At 38.6% G+C, this 21,168-nt stretch overlaps 1 protein-coding gene across 1 annotated transcript in view; it reads right to left on the bottom strand.

Moving 5' to 3' along the window:
• Nucleotides 1–8,436: 8,436 nt before the first annotated feature.
• The window catches only part of LOC117342741 (ras GTPase-activating protein 3-like), a 34,213-nt gene continuing 21,481 nt past the window's right edge, over nucleotides 8,437–21,168 (bottom strand). Inside the window, exons 17-23 of the mRNA XM_033904975.1 lie at nucleotides 20,338–20,417; nucleotides 19,091–19,280; nucleotides 18,067–18,137; nucleotides 17,331–17,420; nucleotides 15,559–15,713; nucleotides 11,359–11,536; nucleotides 8,437–9,670 (exon numbers count right to left, since the gene is read on the bottom strand). Of these exons, the coding sequence (XP_033760866.1) occupies nucleotides 9,613–9,670; nucleotides 11,359–11,536; nucleotides 15,559–15,713; nucleotides 17,331–17,420; nucleotides 18,067–18,137; nucleotides 19,091–19,280; nucleotides 20,338–20,417 (822 nt within the window). The 3' untranslated portion in view covers nucleotides 8,437–9,612. The remainder of the gene's footprint in view (nucleotides 9,671–11,358; nucleotides 11,537–15,558; nucleotides 15,714–17,330; nucleotides 17,421–18,066; nucleotides 18,138–19,090; nucleotides 19,281–20,337; nucleotides 20,418–21,168) is intronic.

Genomic DNA, 21,168 nt, shown 5'->3' with positions numbered 1-21,168 from the left:
AGATTTTAGCAAAACATGCATAAAACAGAAAATACTGGGTACATGCATTTAAACAATTTATACTAAATACATGTAGAATTATGCAATTGGAATGTCAATCTATCAGACAAAATATCTGATAATGATACACCTGTAATTATCCACACATCTGATGATACACCTGTAATTATCCACAAATCTGATGGTGATACACCTGTAATTATCCACAAATCTGATAATGATACACCTGTAATTATCCTCAAATCTGATAATGATACACCTGTAATTATCCACAAATCTGATAATGATACACCTGTAATTATCCACAAATCTGATAATGATACACCTGTAATTATCCACAAATCTGATGGTGATACACCAGTAATTATCCACAAATCTGATAATGATACACCTGTAATTATCCACAAATCTGATGGTGATACACCTGTAATTATCCACAAATCTGATAATGATACGCCTGTAATTATCCACTTATCTGATAATACACCTGTAATTCTTCCAAATTCCAGGGACTGTATTCACCGAATGTAACCCTTGGAGTTTGAACTGTTAATTGGTCAAAGCAAAATGTACCTAAGGTAAAACAGCATTGGATTACCTCCCCTTATAAGTATCACCATCATCCTATTTAGTGATCATTTTTAGCAATGTTTTGCAGCCAAAAAATAAACTTGATTCTACTTAAAAAAAATCCAAATGAAGATTCTTTTTAAATTACCAAATTTGTTATATATTATCCATAGAAATATACTGAGTTTAAGCAAGCTGTTTTTGTTTGTTTGTTTTTGTTTAACGTCCTATTAACAGCCATGGTCATTTAAGGACGTGCCAGGTTTTGGAGGTGGAGGAAAGCCGGAGTACCCGGAGATACGGTCAGTACCTGGAAACTGACCCACGTAGGTTTCGAACTCGCAAGCACAGGCTGTTGGAAAGCTAGGCTAATAACGGAGTCAATGTGTTGTGTTTCTCAATATTAACAGGTATATCACAACCCCTTAAATAAATCAGATGTTAAATTGTTCGACACTTTCCTTTTTCAGCTACTGCAAAAAAAAAAATGTTTAACAGACCACATGGGTAATAAAATCAGGATTTTCGTAAATGGTTTTAGGCAATAAATCTTAATTTACAAACAATTGGGATTATCTTCCATAAATAAGCAAGTGGCTGTGACCTTGACCTTTATACCAAGAAAGCAATCCCAAGTGAGCAATTTTGGTAATGAAGATCTGCTTAAAGTTGGGTTTGATCTGCCTAACGAAACTCAAGTTATCGTACGGAAACCTCAGTGCCGATGATGACACCGCTGCCACCCACACAGTGATCTATGTTGTTTGCTTTCTGAAGGCAGCAGAAAAAACATGGTCTCGGTCTTTGAGGCATTTTTGATACAATGAAAAAAATACACCAAGGGGAGGTAATCGTTGTAAACGTGTCTAAACAAGGAATGATAAATTTTGGGGCCAAAAGGCTGGGTAAACAATGCTTCTTAACTTGACAACAAGGAAAGGTCAATAGTCAAACAACAGTACAGACACCAGGTCTGTTGTATACCAGTACAGTACAGTACAGACACCAGGTCTGTTGTATACCAGTACAGTACAGACACCAGGTCTGTTGTATACCAGTACAGTACAGTACAGACACCAGGTCTGTTGTATACCAGTACAGTACAGTACAGTACAGTACAATACAGACACCAGGTCTGTTGTATACCAGTACAGTACAGTACAGACACCAGGTCTGTTGTATAAAAGTACAGTACAGTACAGACACCAGGTCTGTTGTATACCAGTACAGTACAGTACAGACACCAGGTCTGTTGTATACCAGTACAGTACAGACACCAGGTCTGTTGTATACCAGTACAGTACAGTACAGACACCAGGTCTGTTGTATACCAGTACAGTACAGTACAGACACCAGGTCTGTTGTATACCAGTACAGTACAGTACAGATACCAGGTCTGTTGTATACCAGTACAGTACAGACACCAGGTCTGTTGTATACCAGTACAGTACAGTACAGACACCAGGTCTGTTGTATACCAGTACAGTACAGTACAGACACCAGGTCTGTTGTATACCAGTACAGTACAGTACAGACACCAGGTCTGTTGTATACCAGTACAGTACAGTACAGACACCTGGTCTGTTGTATACCAGTACAGTACAGACACCAGGTCTGTTGTATACCAGTACAGTACAGTACAGACACCAGGTCTGTTGTATACCAGTACAGTACAGACACCGGGTCTGTTGTATACCAGTAAAGTACAGTACAGACACCAGGTCTGTTGTATACCAGTACAGTACAGTACAGACACCAGGTCTGTTGTATACCAGTACAGTACCGTACAGACACCAGGTCTGTTGTATACCAGTACAGTACAGTACAGACACCAGGTCTGTTGTATACCAGTACAGTACAGACACCAGGTCTGTTGTATACCAGTACAGTACAGTACAGACACCAGGTCTGTTGTATACCAGTACAGTACAGACACCAGGTCTGTTGTATACCAGTACAGTACAGTACAGTACAGACACCAGGTCTGTTGTATACCAGTACAGTACAGACACCAGGTCTGTTGTATACCAGTACAGTACAGTACAGACACCAGGTCTGTTGTATACCAGTACAGTACAGTACAGATACCAGGTCTGTTGTATACCAGTACAGTAGACACCAGGTCTGTTGTATACCAGTACAGTACAGTACAGACACCAGGTCTGTTGTATACCAGTACAGTACAGTACAGACACCAGGTCTGTTGTATACCAGTACAGTACAGTACAGACACCAGGTCTGTTGTATACCAGTACAGTACAGTACAGACACCAGGTCTGTTGTATACCAGTACAGTACAGTACAGACACCAGGTCTGTTGTATACCAGTACAGTACAGTACAGACACCAGGTCTGTTGTATACCAGTACAGTACAGTACAGACACCAGGTCTGTTGTATACCAGTACAGTACAGTACAGACACCAGGTCTGTTGTATACCAGTACAGTACAGTACAGACACCAGGTCTGTTGTATACCAGTACAGTACAGTACAGACACCAGGTCTGTTGTATACCAGTACAGTACAGTACAGACACCAGGTCTGTTGTATACCAGTACAGTACAGTACAGACACCAGGTCTGTTGTATACCAGTACAGTACAGTACAGACACCAGGTCTGTTGTATACCAGTACAGTACAGTACAGATACCAGGTCTGTTGTATACCAGTACAGTAGACACCAGGTCTGTTGTATACCAGTAAAGTACAGACACCAGGTCTGTTGTATACCAGTACAGTACAGTACAGTACAGACACCAGGTCTGTTGTATACCAGTACAGTACAGACACCAGGTCTGTTGTATACCAGTACAGTACAGTACAGACACCAGGTCTGTTGTATACCAGTACAGTACAGTACAGACACCAGGTCTGTTGTATACCAGTACAGTACAGTACAGACACCAGGTCTGTTGTATACCAGTACAGTACAGTACAGACACCAGGTCTGTTGTATACCAGTACAGTACAGTACAGACACCAGGTCTGTTGTATACCAGTACAGTACAGTACAGACACCAGGTCTGTTGTATACCAGTACAGTACAGTACAGACACCAGGTCTGTTGTATACCAGTACAGTACAGTACAGACACCAGGTCTGTTGTATACCAGTACAGTACAGTACAGACACCAGGTCTGTTGTATACCAGTACAGTACAGTACAGACACCAGGTCTGTTGTATACCAGTACAGTACAGTACAGACACCAGGTCTGTTGTATACCAGTACAGTACAGTACAGACACCAGGTCTGTTGTATACCAGTACAGTACAGTACAGACACCAGGTCTGTTGTATACCAGTACAGTACAGTACAGACACCAGGTCTGTTGTATACCAGTACAGTACAGACACCAGGTCTGTTGTATACCAGTACAGTACAGTACAGACACCAGGTCTGTTGTATACCAGTACAGTACAGTACAGACACCAGGTCTGTTGTATACCAGTACAGTACAGTACAGACACCAGGTCTGTTGTATACCAGTACAGTACAGTACAGACACCAGGTCTGTTGTATACCAGTACAGTACAGACACCAGGTCTGTTGTATACCAGTACAGTACAGACACCAGGTCTGTTGTATACCAGTACAGTACAGACACCAGGTCTGTTGTATACCAGTACAGTACAGACACCAGGTCTGTTGTATACCAGTACAGTACAGACACCAGGTCTGTTGTATACCAGTACAGTACAGACACCAGGTCTGTTGTATACCAGTACAGTACAGTACAGACACCAGGTCTGTTGTATACCAGTACAGTACAGTACAGACACCAGGTCTGTTGTATACCAGTACAGTACAGTACAGACACCAGGTCTGTTGTATACCAGTACAGTACAGTACAGACACCAGGTCTGTTGTATACCAGTACAGTACAGTACAGACACCAGGTCTGTTGTATACCAGTACAGTACAGTACAGACACCAGGTCTGTTGTATACCAGTACAGTACAGTACAGACACCAGGTCTGTTGTATACCAGTACAGTACAGTACAGACACCAGGTCTGTTGTATACCAGTACAGTACAGTACAGACACCAGGTCTGTTGTATACCAGTACAGTACAGTACAGACACCAGGTCTGTTGTATACCAGTACAGTACAGTACAGACACCAGGTCTGTTGTATACCAGTACAGTACAGTACAGACACCAGGTCTGTTGTATACCAGTACAGTACAGTACAGACACCAGGTCTGTTGTATACCAGTACAGTACAGTACAGACACAGGTCTGTTGTATACCAGTACAGTACAGTACAGACACCAGGTCTGTTGTATACCAGTACAGTACAGTACAGACACCAGGTCTGTTGTATACCAGTACAGTACAGTACAGACACCAGGTCTGTTGTATACCAGTACAGTACAGTACAACCCAGGTCTGTTGTATACCAGTACAGTACAGACAACCAGGTCTGTTGTATACCAGTACAGTACAGTACAGGACACCAGGTCTGTTGTATACAGTACAGTACAGTACAGACACCAGGTCTGTTGTATACCAGTACAGTACAGACACCAGGTCTGTTGTATACCAGTACAGTACAGCACCAGGTTCTGTTGTATACCAGTACAAGTACAGACACCAGGTCTGTTGTATACCAGTACAGTACAGACACCAGGTCTGTTGTATACGACAGTACAGTACAGACACCAGGTCTGTTGTATACCAGTACAGTACAGACACCAGGTCTGTTGTATACCAGTACAGTACAGTACAGACACCAGGTCTGTTGTATACCAGTACAGTACAGTACAGACACCAGGTCTGTTGTATACCAGTACAGTACAGACACCAGGTCTGTTGTATACCAGTACAGTACAGTACAGACACCAGGTCTGTTGTATACCAGTACAGTACAGTACAGACACCAGGTCTGTTGTATACCAGTACAGTACAGTACAGACACCAGGTCTGTTGTATACCAGTACAGTACAGTACAGTACAGACACCAGGTCTGTTGTATACCAGTACAGTACAGACACCAGGTCTGTTGTATACCAGTACAGTACAGACACCAGGTCTGTTGTATACCAGTAAAGTACAGACACCAGGTCTGTTGTATACCAGTACAGTACAGACACCTGGTCTGTTGTATACCAGTACAGTACAGACACCAGGTCTGTTGTATACCAGTACAGTACAGTACCGACACCAGGTCTGTTGTATACCAGTACAGTACAGTACAGTACAGACACCAGGTCTGTTGTATACCAGTACAGTACAGTACAGACACCAGGTCTGTTGTATACCAGTACAGTACAGTACAGACACCAGGTCTGTTGTATACCAGTACAGTACAGTACAGTACAGACACCAGGTCTGTTGTATACCAGTACAGTACAGTACAGACACCAGGTCTGTTGTATACCAGTACAGTACAGTACAGACACCAGGTCTGTTGTATACCAGTAAAGTACAGACACCAGGTCTGTTGTATACTGAATATGTGAAACAAGTATTCAACACTGTTTACTAACTGTGTTCTTTAGTTTCTACAGAATACTGCCATCACACTTATTGACTAGAAATGCCCTTTCAAACATTAGCTATATATTAAACTATAAGATATCTTAATACATTTGCCAGATACTTAACAATTAAATGTAGTCTTTGATGAAATATATACTAAATATATTTTCAGGTAACTTTTCTGAAAAATACACATTGGTAAAATTTCAATGGCTTATAAGTGGCTTCATTAATTCTCCACAAAACATAAAAAAAATTAAAATTGAACAACATTATTTGTATAATATTTCTATATTAAAATATTTACAGTAATTTGTTCACTTCACTGTTTTCAGACAGACACCATGAAAGTTAAAATATAGCACAATAAAATAAAACTAAGATTGGCACAAAAAATGTTCTTGATGAAAGTACCTCAAGAGCTAACAACAACTAATAGTTTATAAGACATCAATAGACATAGTTGAAGATTGGCTTCCATGTATTTTCGCTCCATTTCTGTTCCGTGTAAAAATATTTGATATTTTTCACTTTTTTTCATGGATTGTCTAGTAAACTCTAAGTTTTGCATTAATGCCAAATTTGGAAAAAAAAATTGAAGATACATGGAAACCATCTTTAAACATTTAAAATATAAAATGTTTTTCACTAAGTGTGAAATCCTATCAAATTAATAGACTATATATATATATATATATGATTGTCACTAGTTAGTACAGAACCATGATAGAGACAGTTTGGTCAATCAAAATTGTATGAGTATATATATGTACCGTACCTTAATATGTTCTGTGTGACCTCTAATATATTACCTCTAATGTATGACCTCTGTACGTGACCTCTAATGTATGATCTATGTGACCTCTAATGTATGATCTATATGACCTTTAATGTATGACCTCTGTGCGTGACCTCTAATGTATGATCTATGTGACCTCTAATGTATGATCTATGTGACCTCTAATGTATGATCTATATGACCTCTAATGTATGACCTCTGTGTGACCTCTAATGTATGACCTCTGTGGGTGACCTCTAATGTATGACCTCTGTGTGTGACCTCTAATGTTTGACCTCTGTGTGTGACCTCTAATGTATGATCTGTGCATGGACTTTAATGTATGATCTGTGTATGACCTCTGCTTGACCTCTGTGTGTGACCTCTAATGTATGACCTCTGTGTTTTTTTCTTAGAGCATTGCAATGTGTGTTTGTTATTTAGATTATGTTCCTATTGTGATGGTGTATGTGATGGTGTATGTGATGGTGTACGTGATGGTGTACGTGACGGTGTGTGTGACTGTGTACGTGACGGTGTGTGTGACGGTGTGTGTGACGGTGTATGTGACGGTGTGGGTGACGGTGTATGTGAAGGTGTGAGTGATGATGGTGTGTGTGATGGTGTATGTGGTGGTGTGTGTGACGGTGTGTGTGACGGTGTGTGTGACGGTGTACGTGACGGTGTACGTGACGATGTGAGTGACGGTGTGTGTGACGGTGTGTGTGACGGTGTGGGTGACGGTGTATGTGATGGTGTACGTGACGGTGTGGATGGTGTATGTGACGGTGTGGGTGGCGGTGTATGTGATGGTGTGAGTGATGATGGTGTATGTGATGGTGTGTGTGGTGGTGTGAGTGATGGTGTATGTTGTGGTGTGAGTGGTGGTGTGAGTGATGGTGTATGTGATGGTGTGAGTGATGGTGTATGTGATGGTGTGTGTGATGGTGTGTGTGATGGTGTATGTGACGGTGTACGTGACGGTGTACGTGACGGTGTGAGTGATGATGGTGTATGTGATGGTGTGTGTGATGGTGTACGTGATGGTGTGTGTGACGGTGTGTGTGACGGTGTGTGTGACGGTGTGTGTGACGGTGTACGTGACGGTGTACGTGACGGTGTGTGTGACGGTGTGTGTGACGGTGTGTGTGATGGTGTATGTGGCGGTGTGAGTGAGTGTGTGTGATGGTTTGTGTGATGGTGTATGTGACGGTGTGTGTGACAGTGTATGTGACGGTGTGTGTGAAGGTGTATGTGAAGGTGTGTGTGATGGTGTGTGTGACGGTGTGTGTGACGGTGTGTGTGATGGTGTATGTGACGGTGTGTGTGACGGTGTGTGTGTGAAGGTGTATGTGGTGGTGTATGTGATGGTGTATGTGATGATGTGATGGTGTATGTGGTGGTGTATGTGATGGTGTGTGTGATGGTGTGTGTGAAGGTGTATGTGACGGTGTAGGTGACGGTGTGTGTGACGGTGTGTGTGACGGTGTGTGTGAAGGTGTGTGTGATGGTGTGTGTGATGGTGTATGTGATGGTGTATGTGATGATGTGATGGTGTATGTGGTGGTGTATGTGATGGTGTATGTGATGGTGTATGTGATGATGTATGTGATGGTGTGTGTGATGGTGTGTGTGATGGTGTATGTGATGGTGTGTGTGATGGTGTATGTGATGGTGTATGGGTGTATGTGATGATGTGAGTGTCCAAGGACGATATGAATCTCACTGATAAATTTCCAACAAAATAATAAGTCACCTGGCTTGCTCAAATGTGCTTTAAATGTCATCAACAAAAAGAGAGAATAGATAAAAAGAAAGCATCTCTGAGTAACGGAACATGTTACTCCAGATGTCATTATTACCAGAACCTCAAAAAGACTAGAAATAAAAGTGGAAGATTAACATTATATAAAGAGTACAATACAATAAAACCAAGCACCTTAGATTGTGAATTACTCATCGGCTTATCAATATTCTAAAAATACCCTTCAAACTGTTTTCCAACATCAGAAAATAATATGTCATGTCACATTTTTTTCATTTTCAAAAACTACATAAAACATTTGTTATAAAAAGGTTCACTAAATATGATTTTGAATAATTTTTTATACAAAAATCAATTCAGATTTTTTTTAAAAAATGTTTAATATTTTCTGGCCCCAATTTCATTAATATTCCTTAACTTAAATTCTTCATTGAAAGCATAACAAAAAAAGGTTCCTTAAAACAGCATAGTCACCAAAACCTCAAGCTTATTACAACACTGGTTGTGAAATGCTCAGGTCTATTCACTTCGTAAACCAACTGAACCTTAAATCTGATTACTTCTTCTGGAAAATTTCAGGAATTTTCTGAAGTTAAGTAACGTGAAAGAAACTGGGGTATAATTAATGGATGATTCAGGGGTACATTAAAAAAGGATTCAAGAGGTAAGCCATTCAAAGTGTAACCGCTGTGAAACACTGCATGACTATACAAATACACAAATATGTCCCTGAAACATTTTGACAGGGTTATATCAAATGACTAGTGCAGTTTAACTTACAAATGCCCAAGTGTAAAGACAGAAACCTTTGAAAAAAGTAAAATCTAAGTTCAGATGTTCTTCACACAAAAAACATAATAATCTTAACAAACCAGAAATAATGAAATGTACATTAAATATGGACATTATTCCAGCAGGCGGTGGGATGAGATCTGTGTAGGCAGGATAAACCATGGCACGGTACTAACAATGAGGCACTTGGGGGGACGATTTGTCACATAAGGTACACATATCATCACAAACGAGTATTTCCGGGAAAATGTGTATAGCTCTCGTCTCCAATAGGTGCATCACTAAAACAGACAAGAAACTAGTTTAAAACAATTTGGAAACAAATCATATGAATTAAGATAATTAGCTGTATGTAATTAAGTGAGCAAGAGTATTTATAATTACTTTTTGGAGGAAAGCAGACTACCAAACGAAAAACCCGTGATGTCTGGCAGGATCTACCAACTCAACCCTAATTTGCCCTGTACATTTACCATACCAGTAGTGAGTGAGAATTTGAAAATGTAAATCAATTTTTCCAATTCAATATTTTAGTGTTGTGCATACATAAACACATCAAGAGGCCCAGAGGGCCTGCATCATTCACCTGGATATTTCAGCAATCGTGGCCAAATACTCTCATTTAAGTTATATTACAAATGTTTTCCTAATTGTGTTTTGAACCGTCTCTCCTAACAATGGCTCAAATCAGACACGGAACAAATCCTGTCACTCTAAAAGAAAAAGAAGGATTTACCCTGGTTTTTTGCTATATTTCCCATGTTGGGCCATCTCTCTCCAGCCCTGAAGGAGCCATATGGCCTCCATTTATACAACACTGAATCTCCCTTGCCAAATAACTCTCCAGATCAAATTTCATCAAAATCCATACAAGCATTCAGGACAAGTAGAGATTTATTGTGCCCACACATACGACCCCAAGACAGCCACACCCTCTGTTTATACAAGATTAAATCCACTTAGCCTAATGATATTACAGACCATATTTCAAGTCAGTCATTCAAGACTTGTAGAAATTTAAATGATTTATCTCAATTTTCTTTATTTGACCCTGCCCCTCCGGCCCCTTGTTTATATAACTTAAAATTTCCTTCGCCCACTAATTATGCTACAGACCAAATATCGTCGAAATCCTTCCCAGGTGTTCAGAACTTTGGGCCAGACAACCTAATTTAGTTTCAGAGAAGTCATTTATATCAATTTAGCCAAACTGACCCCTTTTGGCCCCGCCCCTCAGCACCCTGGGTTCAGCCTCACCATTTGTACAATTTTGAATCTCAACCCCATAACAATGCTAACAGTCAAATTTTGTTGAATTCCAACTAGTGATTATGAAAAAGAAGTTAATTGTTGGCACACAAACAGACGGAGGACCCCAAACGCCGAGTCAACTTGGTCCTTTGGTCCAGGTGAGCTAATAAGTATATAATTTATTATTCTAATATTACTTTAACAGAGATGTCTGTAAAACAACTGAAGTATTATGCTAGATTCATAATAGACATCACTCATTCTTTTCATTTTCATACAAATATTTGTGGGGGATTTGTATTCACGTTTGACTCTCCATGGAATTAATGCAAAAATATATCCCCTGGGAATATCAGTGATTTACAGTAATTAACCGAACAGAACTACAACTGTTGCCAGGATGGCTGACGAATACTCCCCACAACCTTAGTGATTCAGTTTACAATGATTGCCAGAATGACTGACAAATACAAATACAAAAAGTTTAACATCAAATGCAAAATCCTTTCAGGGAAAACCTCTCCACATTGTAGTGGTCATTCTCACAAAATTTTGAAAAGATCTGTTGAAAGCTGAGTGAATGCATAGCTAGACAAAGTTTGTCTAGGGAGGGACAGACGGATGAGCGGATGAGCTGATTCCAGTATATACCCCCCAAACTTCATTGTAGGGGTATAATGAAGTCATTTAGGACACTACTACAATATTGTATACTTACATGGAGCCAATGACAGTGTTACGCTGTTTCAGTTTACAGTACTGCTTGTGTTCCTGCTCCAGACTGATTACACAAGTCAACACCTGGTTCAGAGTTTTGAAGCAGGACTGTGTGTCCTCGATGTATGGTTGGTGAACAGGCTCATCTCCCATGTAAACTTCCTGTGAGGCACATGCATCTAGAGAAGAAAAAATCAAATAATAATCAGTTTTATTTCTAGAATTGAAGATTAATATGAATTTTGTCAATCTGGTGATTTATCAAACAAGCAATATTTAGAAACAAGCTTTCAACAAAATTTCATTGAATTTGGTTAAGCGGATTTGGAGAAGAAGTCGATCATGTTAATTGTTTACGGACGCACAATGACGGACAAAAGGCGATTAGAATAGGTCACTTGAGACTTTGGTCAGGTGACCAAAAAATATAAGAATAAAACATGATTTTTGGAGTCAAAGAGGGTTGTTATATTATAGTAAAATCTCAAAGGGAATCTAAAAATTGGTTGTTATAAACAGGTGGTCGTTATAAACAGGTGGTCGTTAGAGCAGGTTTGACTGCAGATATAGACAGATATCACGGAAATAAACAAGCATGCAGGGTATTACTAAACCCCAAAACCCTGAAAATTGAACTTTATTTGAAGCTACTCATACTTAAGTTACACACCAACTTTCACCAACATCTTATTGAAGCATGGCTCAGAGAAGTGCGGAAAACTGAGTGAAGAAAACCTATCATCCCCCAGTTTTACTGGTAGGGGACTAATAAAAACCAGGCCCAATGGGCCTGTATTTCTCACCTGCTTCTAATGCAAGTTTAAAATTAATCCACATCATTTATGCAGATAATAACCTGACAACCACCTTATCCAAATGTAAGAGTGGTTATATAGAAACTAAGTTTATCCATTTGAATTAATTTTGTAGCTTTATTCAAGCATTCATCCAATATCCGGTTTCTGGGTCTCTTGGTTAGTGAAAAGAAGTTGTTTATATTATTTACGAAGATTTTAGCATATTCAAAATTTGACTCCTGTGACCTCATAAATGTATGTGATGGTTATTCATTTGAACAATCTTGACTGTCTTTCACCTTAGCATGCAACAGGCCAATATCAGGCCCCTGGCAATGAATGAGCCTTTTGGTTATTGAGAATATGATGTTTAAATATTTTAGCATATTTGACCCCTGTGACCTTCAATGTAGGTCTAAGTCATTTAGTTGATCATACTTAAAGGACCTTCACCCAGAGGAATACTATAAGCCCAATATCAGACCTCTGGGCCTCTTATTGAGAAGAAGTGAATAGATGAGTTAAAGTTTGTCTTTTATGTACAACATGTACAGCTAATTAGGGCTATTCCATTAAGATATCTACCTGACCCCAGGAATCCAAAATAAATCACTTCTACCCATGGCTGGATATCTTTCCTATAAGTTCTGGTAATTTATTCAATAAATTCTAAGGGTGGCACCCCTTTACAAAACCTGGAGTCCTGGGGTGGGGGTAGATGTTTACTGGAATAGCTCTTAACCAAACCTGGAGTCCTCGAGTGGGGTAGATGTTTACTGGAATAGCCCTTAACCAAACCTGGAGTCCTGGGGTGGGGTAGATGTTTTACTGGAATAGCCCTTAACCAAACCTGGAGTCCTGGGGTGGGGTAGATGTTTACTGGAATAGCCCTTAACCAAACCTGGAGTCCTGGGGTGGGGTAGATGTTTTACTAGAATAACCCTTAACCAAACCTGGAGTCCTGGGGTGGGGTAGATGTTTACTGGAATAGCTATAGCCTTAACCAAACCTGGAGTCCTGGGGTGGGGTAGATGTTTACTGGAATAGCCCTTAACCAAACCTGGAGTCCTGGGGTGGGGTAGATGTTTACTGGAATAGCCCTTAACCAAACCTGGAGTCCTGGGGTGGGGTAGATGTTTACTGGAATAGCTCTTAACCAAACGTGGAGTCCTGGGGTGGGGTAGATGTTTATTGGAATAGCCCTTAACCAAACCTGGAGTCCTGGGGTGGGGTAGATGTTTACTGGAATAGCCCTTAACCAAACCTGGAGTCCTGGGGTGGGGTAGATGTTTTACTAGAATAGCCCTTTACCAAACCTGGAGTCCTGGGGTGGGGTAGATGTTTATTGGACAAGCCCTTACCTGTATGTGTCAATAACACTGGTATCCTAGTTCTGCCTTTTTCAATAGAGAGGTTGGGAGGGATACCAAATTACAGTAAGATTACCTCATACTAACCAAAGCATGCACAACTACACATTAGGCCGCCATTAGAATGATCAAAGAAATATCTGAACAGATTTACTGCCATTTTTCATTATAAAATTATATGATTTATCAACAATGGCAGTGATAATCAGGTACTAACAATAGTACAAAACAATACAAAACATTTACCCTGTTGTCGTCCTGTGAAAGCTTGTAGTGAAAACAGAAAACAATTCAGTCTCAAACAGTATCAATCACGAAATTGTCTATTACATGTTGGATGATGTAAAATTTGATATCACATCATTTAGACATGACAAACATTTTAATACACAGTCACATAATGACATTATACACTATCTACATTATAAACTATCTACATTATACACTATCTACATTATACAGTCACATTATACACTATCTACATTATACACTATCTACATCATACACTATCTACATCATACACTATCTACATTATACACTATCTACATTATACAGAGTCACATTATATACTTTCTACATTATACACTATCTACATTATACAGTCACATTATACACTATCCACATTATACACTATCTACATTATACACGGTCACATTATACACTATCTACATTATACACTATCTACATCATACACCATCTACATCATACACTAACTACATTATACACGGCCACATTATATACTATCTACATTATACACTATGTACATTATACAGTCACATCATACACTATCTACATTATACACTATCTACATCATACACTATCTACATCATACACTATCTACATTATACAGTACTAACATCACATACACATCTACATCTACATATACATTAATACACTATCTACATCAGAACATATCATACAATCACTACATACACTATCTACATTATACACTATCTACATTATACACTATCTACATCATACACTATCTACATTATACAGTCACATTATACACTATCTACATTATACACTATCTACATCATACACTATCTACATTATACACTATCTACATCATACACTATCTACATCATACACTATCTACATTATACACTATCTACATCATACACTATCTACATTATACACTATCTACATCATACACTATCTACATTATACACTATCTACATTATAGTCACATTATACACTATCTACATTATACACTATCTACATTATACAGTCACATTATACACTATCTACATCATACACTATCTACATTATACACTATCTACATTATACACTATCTACATTATACACATCTACATTATACACTATCTACATCATACACTACTAAGTACACCATATACACTACTAATCATACATTCATCACACTATCTACATCATACACTATCTACATCATACACTATCTACACCATACACTATCTACATTATACACTATCTACATTATAGTCACATTATACACTATCTACATCATACACATCACATTATAACATACATCAATCAACCACTTTAATATACACTATTACATTATACACTATCTACATCAACATCACATAACACTATCACTTTAAATACACATCTATCTATCACATCACATATACAGTTCAACATTATACAACTATCTACATATAATCACACAGTCACATTATACACTATCTACATTATACACTATCTACATTATACACTATCTACATTATACAGTCACATCATACACTATCTACATTATACACTATCTACATCATACACTATCTACATTATACACAGTCACATTATACACTATCTACATTATACACTATCTACATCATACACTATCTACATCCTACACTAACTACATTATACACTATCTACATTATACACTATTTACATTATATACACTAACTACATTATACACAGTCATATTATACACTATCTACATTATACACTATCTACATTATACACTATCTACATTATACACAGTCACATTATACACTAACTACATTATACACTATCTACATTATATACACTAACTACAGATGGTAATACCTTGCATTGCTTCCAGTTTTTCCATGTAGTTCAAAAATAAGGAATGTATTTTCTCCATTTCTCTGTCGGAATCAATGTTCACCTGTATGTCTGTAACTGACAGACCACCAGTCACAGGGGAACATCCGGGGGACGTTTGGTCTGCTACCTTACAACTGTAAACATTGACAAAAATATAAACATTTAAAAACAGACCACCAGTGACAGGAGAACATCCGGGAGACGTCTGATCTGCTACCTTACAACTGTTAACATTGACAAAAATATAAACATTTAAAAACAGACCACCAGTGATGGCGGAACACTGTTGGATAAACATAAGCACCAATACAAACATGTGGAACAGGGCAAAATTTAATTTCACATTAAAAATGTCTTGACAAGGTTTGATCTGTATATATAAATCTAAAGCTTTATGGCTTATCATTGCCATCCACCACTGTGACAGACTGATTAATGACATAACAGGTGTGTATCTTACCATAGCCAGTGACCATTAATGACATCACAGGTGTGTATCTTACCATAGCCAGTGACCATTAATGACATCACAGGTGTGTATCTTACCATAGCCAGTGACCATTAATGACATCACAGGTGTGTATCTTGACTTACCATAGCCAGTGACCGTTAATGGCATGGCAGGTGTGTATCTTGACTTACCATAGCCAGTGACCATTAATGACATCACAGGTGTGTATCTTACCATAGCCAGTGACCATTAATGACATTACAGGTGTGTATCTTACCATAGCCAGTGACCATTAATGATATAACAGGTGTGTATCTTACCATAGCCAGTGACCATTCATTTATGACATTACAGGTATGTATCTTACCATAGCCAGTGACCATTAATGACATTACAGGTGTGTATCTTACCATAGCCAGTGACCATTAATGACATTACAGGTGTGTATCTTACCATAGCCAGTGACCATTAATGATATAACAGGTGTGTATCTTACCATAGCCAGTGACAATTCATTTATGACATTACAGGTGTGTATCTTACCATAGCCAGTGACCATTAATGACATCACAGGTGTGTATCTTGACTTACCATAGCCAGTGACCGTTAATGGCATGGCAGGTGTGTATCTTGACTTACCATAGCCAGTGACCATTAATGACATCACAGGTGTGTATCTTACCATAGCCAGTGACCATTAATGACATTACAGGTGTGTATCTTACCATAGCCAGTGACCATTAATGATATAACAGGTGTGTATCTTACCATAGCCAGTGACCATTCATTTATGACATTACAGGTGTGTATCTTACCATAGCCAGTGACCATTAATGATATAACAGGTGTGTATCTTACCATAGCCAGTGACCATTCATTTATGACATTACAGGTATGTATCTTACCATAGCCAGTGACCATTAATGACATTACAGGTGTGTATCTTACCATAGCCAGTGACCATTAATGATATAACAGGTGTGTATCTTACCATAGCCAGTGACCATTCATTTATGACATTACAGGTATGTATCTTACCATAGCTAGTGACCATTAATGACATTACAGGTGTGTATCTTACCATAGCCAGTGACCATTAATGACATTACAGGTGTGTATCTTACCATAGCTAGTGACCATTAATGACATCACAGGTGTGTATCTTACCTTAACCAGTGACTATTAATGACATTACAGGTGTGTATCTTACCATAACCAGTGACCATTAATGACATTACAGGTGTGTATCTTACCATAGCCAGTGACCATTAATGACATTACAGGTGTGTATTTGACTTACCATAGCCAATGACCATTTATAAAAGCAGCAGGATGGAACACCTTTAACCGGTTCCTGTTTGTGTGACAGACTTTCATTAAGATGTCAAGCCTGAAAGCAACAGTTATAGACATGATAACACTAACAGATAATTTGAAGCTAATTGTTTTTCTAAAATATGTAGTAATTAAATGTTTTTTGTATCAATGTACTCCAGACTAAATTTTATTAAAATCTATGCAGTGGTTCAGGACTTGTAGCAGATTTAAAAGAAATGCTGATGGATGATGGATGAACTAGGGAGGAGCCTTTGATCCCCACAAAATTTAGGATTTTACACAATATGCTGTATTCAGGTGAGGTAGGCGATAATATTCGCAGTGGATATGATTTAGCTTTAGATGTGGTCATTAAATACAAAAATAAACACCAAACAGAATTTATATTACAAGTATATAGTCTGTATAGAACACACACCAATGTTATAAGTATATAGTCCGTATATATAGAACACACACCAATGTTATAAGTATATAGTCTGTATAGAACACACACCAATGTTATAAGTATATAGTCCGTATAGAACACACACCAATGTTATAAGTGTTTACTAAATAAATGTATGCTGTTTATACCTGTAAACTAGGTCCGACTTGGATAAACACAAATAAAAAGCCCCTAAAAATTAAACAACAGCTATCTGTAAGATACCTGATTGATTATATGTCCCTATATGGAGTAACTGTTATAAGCCTACCATTCTTTTTCCTCCACACAGTTGGTAGCCTGTATGTACAAGGCTCGCTGAGGCTGGACCACCTGGAACATCTACAACAAAAAAAAGAACGCAATCACTGATAATGTTGATGAGAGGAGAGACAAGAATTCCATGGAAGTAGATTTGTCACCTGCTCAGAACATAAGGTGATTACAAAAGTTATTGCATGGAAACATATTTTTTATTTATAGCAACAGTACCCTTGACCTTTGACCTTCACACATGAAAAGCAATCCTAAGCAAGCAATTGTGGTATTAAAAGGAAAATCTGCATGAAGTTTGAATTTGATTGGCCTGAGGGACTTGAGCAATCACATGGAAAACTCTGTGTGGAATTTGCCACTGATACAGATGCCATCAATGCCAATATAGTGATACTGTTACCTGCTAATCAAGAAGAAGTTGTTTAAAGATTTTAGTATATTTGACCCCTGTGACCTTTAATGAAGGTCAAGGTCATTCATTTGAACAAACTTAAGTAGTCCCTTCATCCCAGCATTCTACAAACCTAATATTGGGTCTCTGCGTCTTTTGGTTATCAAGAAGTTGTTTAAAGATCTTAGCATATTTGACCCTGTGACCTTGAATGAAGGTCAAGGTCATCCATTTGAACAAACTTGGAAGCCCTTTATCCATGCATGCTATAGATCCGATATCAGGTCTTTGGGCCATTTGGTAATTGAGAAGAAGTTGAAAATGTTAATTGTTTCAACGGACTACGGAGGCGCCGGACAAAAGGTGATCGCAATAGGTCAACTGATACTTTGTCTCAGGTGACCTGAAAATCGCAAAAACACCTGCAATTTCTATCAATCACAGAAAATATTATTGATTATTGGCAGAGGTAAAACAACTAACCATTGTTTTAGAACCATTGTTTTATTGAATAAAATCTATCAGTGAGAACGACACTAGTTATCTACAAAAGATGTCATTACATCCAGACTTACATATTATATCTATACACCACTAATTACCTACAAATATCATTCACATAACTTACATATTTCATTTTAAAGGATTCCTCCTGCAGTGTCTCCACAGCCAGAATATCTTCTATGGGTATCACACAAAGAGGTGAATCCTCCCGACTTTTCGAATAAAAAAAGTGCTGATTGGTTAAACAGAAATAACGCCGTTTGAAATTCTTCACACCAAACTTTTTTCTTCCCTGTGCACGTTTGATAAGAAATCTGAAAATGCAAAAGTAGATTTAGAACATCCGTCTGACATTGGGTCAGAGGGACAGACATCAAGTATAGAACATCTGTCTGACATTGGGTCGGAGGGACAGGGGCATCAAGTATAGAACATCTGTCTGACATTGGGTCAGAGGGACACAGACATCAAGTAGATTTAGAACATCTGTCTAACATTGGGTCAGAGGGACAGACATCAAGTAGATTTAGAACATCTGTCTGACATTGGGTCGGAGGGACAGGGGCATCAAGTATAGAACATCTGTCTGACATTGGGTCAGAGGGACAGGGGCATCAAGTATAGAACATCTGTCTGACATTGGGTCAGAGGGACAGACATCAAGTATAGAACATCTGTCTGACATTGGGTCAGAGGGACAGACATCAAGTATAGAACATCTGTCTGACATTGGGTCAGAGGGACACAGACATCAAGTATAGAACATCTGTCTGATATTGGGTCAGAGGGACAGACATCAAGTATAGAACATCTGTCTGACATTGGGTCAGAGGGACACAGACATCAAGTATAGAACATCTGTCTGACATTGGGTCAGAGGGACACAGACATCAAGTATAGAACATCTGTCTGACATTGGGTCAGAGGGACACAGACATCAAGTATAGAACATCTGTCTGACATTGGGTCAGAGGGACAGACATCAAGTATAGAACATCTGTCTGACATTGGGTCAGAGGGACAGGGGCATTACTGCTATCAGAACATGACAGAAGACATGATATTAGAAGCTATTGACAGACAATATTCATTCTCTAACCAGAGAATTACATGTCCTCAATCTTATGAAGGTCAAAGGTGAAAATAATGTCAGAGTGACATGAAAAACTGCATCAATTAATGCTCCACAAAACAAACTACATGTTCCACTAACTCACAAGTTTCCAGGTAGGTATTGGGAACTAGTTAGTCTAAAACAGTGAGCACAGAAACCTTGGGCTTAATGCAGGACAATTAAACAGCATTTTGACTTAAGTACAGTACACAGTGGCGTTAAAAACCAGACTCATTGTGGGATGATATAGCCCTTACCCTTCCTTCAGTACGATGGGAGCCTCTATGATGATACTTTTAGTGTTAGCCCGTGCCGCTGAAGATATTATGTCCAGATACTGCAAAACACAACACCAGGATATATTTCATATTGTACAATATTTAAATTTGTTTATTTACTGCTTCACAGTTATGATATATCGCCTTAAAAAGAATATCACTGCAATCAGTTCAGGAAATTATCAAGTCTATTTACATGAAAAAGTACAAAAGGACCAACTTAAAAATGATTGTACACATTAAAAAAATTCAAATCAATGTAAGTAATAAAAGGCCTGTGGGCCTTAACTGTCACCCGAGTTTTAAATATTCAAATATCTTCTATGCATTTACAATGTATCAAAATGGCATATGTTCATCATCATATCTTCAAAAGTATAGAAAGTTTGGCCTGGGCAAGAAATTGCTGAAAAAAATGCATTTGTTTGACCTTGAGCAAGGTCACAATGACCTAAAGACAGTGCACTGCACAAGGCTTAAGCTGGTGCAGATAACCGCCAAGTATCCTCAATGTTTCAGAAGTTATGGCCTGGACAAGAAATTATTTTAAAATTTACACCTTCATGACATTTCACTGGAGGTCAAGGTTTGGTTTGGTTTGTTTTTGTTTAACGTCCTATTAACAGCCAGGGTCATTTAAGGACGTGCCAGGTTTTGGAGGTCAAGGTCACAGTGACCTAACGCTGAGACATCACTATATAAGTACATTAATGTAGGTCACAGTGACCTAACGCTGAGACATAATTATAGAAGTACATTAATGTAGGTCACAGTGACCTAACGCTGAGACATAATTATATAAGTACATTA

The sequence above is a fragment of the Pecten maximus genome, chromosome 14 (assembly GCF_902652985.1).
Source record: "Pecten maximus chromosome 14, xPecMax1.1, whole genome shotgun sequence".
NCBI lineage: Eukaryota > Metazoa > Mollusca > Bivalvia > Pectinida > Pectinidae > Pecten > Pecten maximus.
This window is presented reverse-complemented; position numbering and strand designations above follow the sequence as displayed.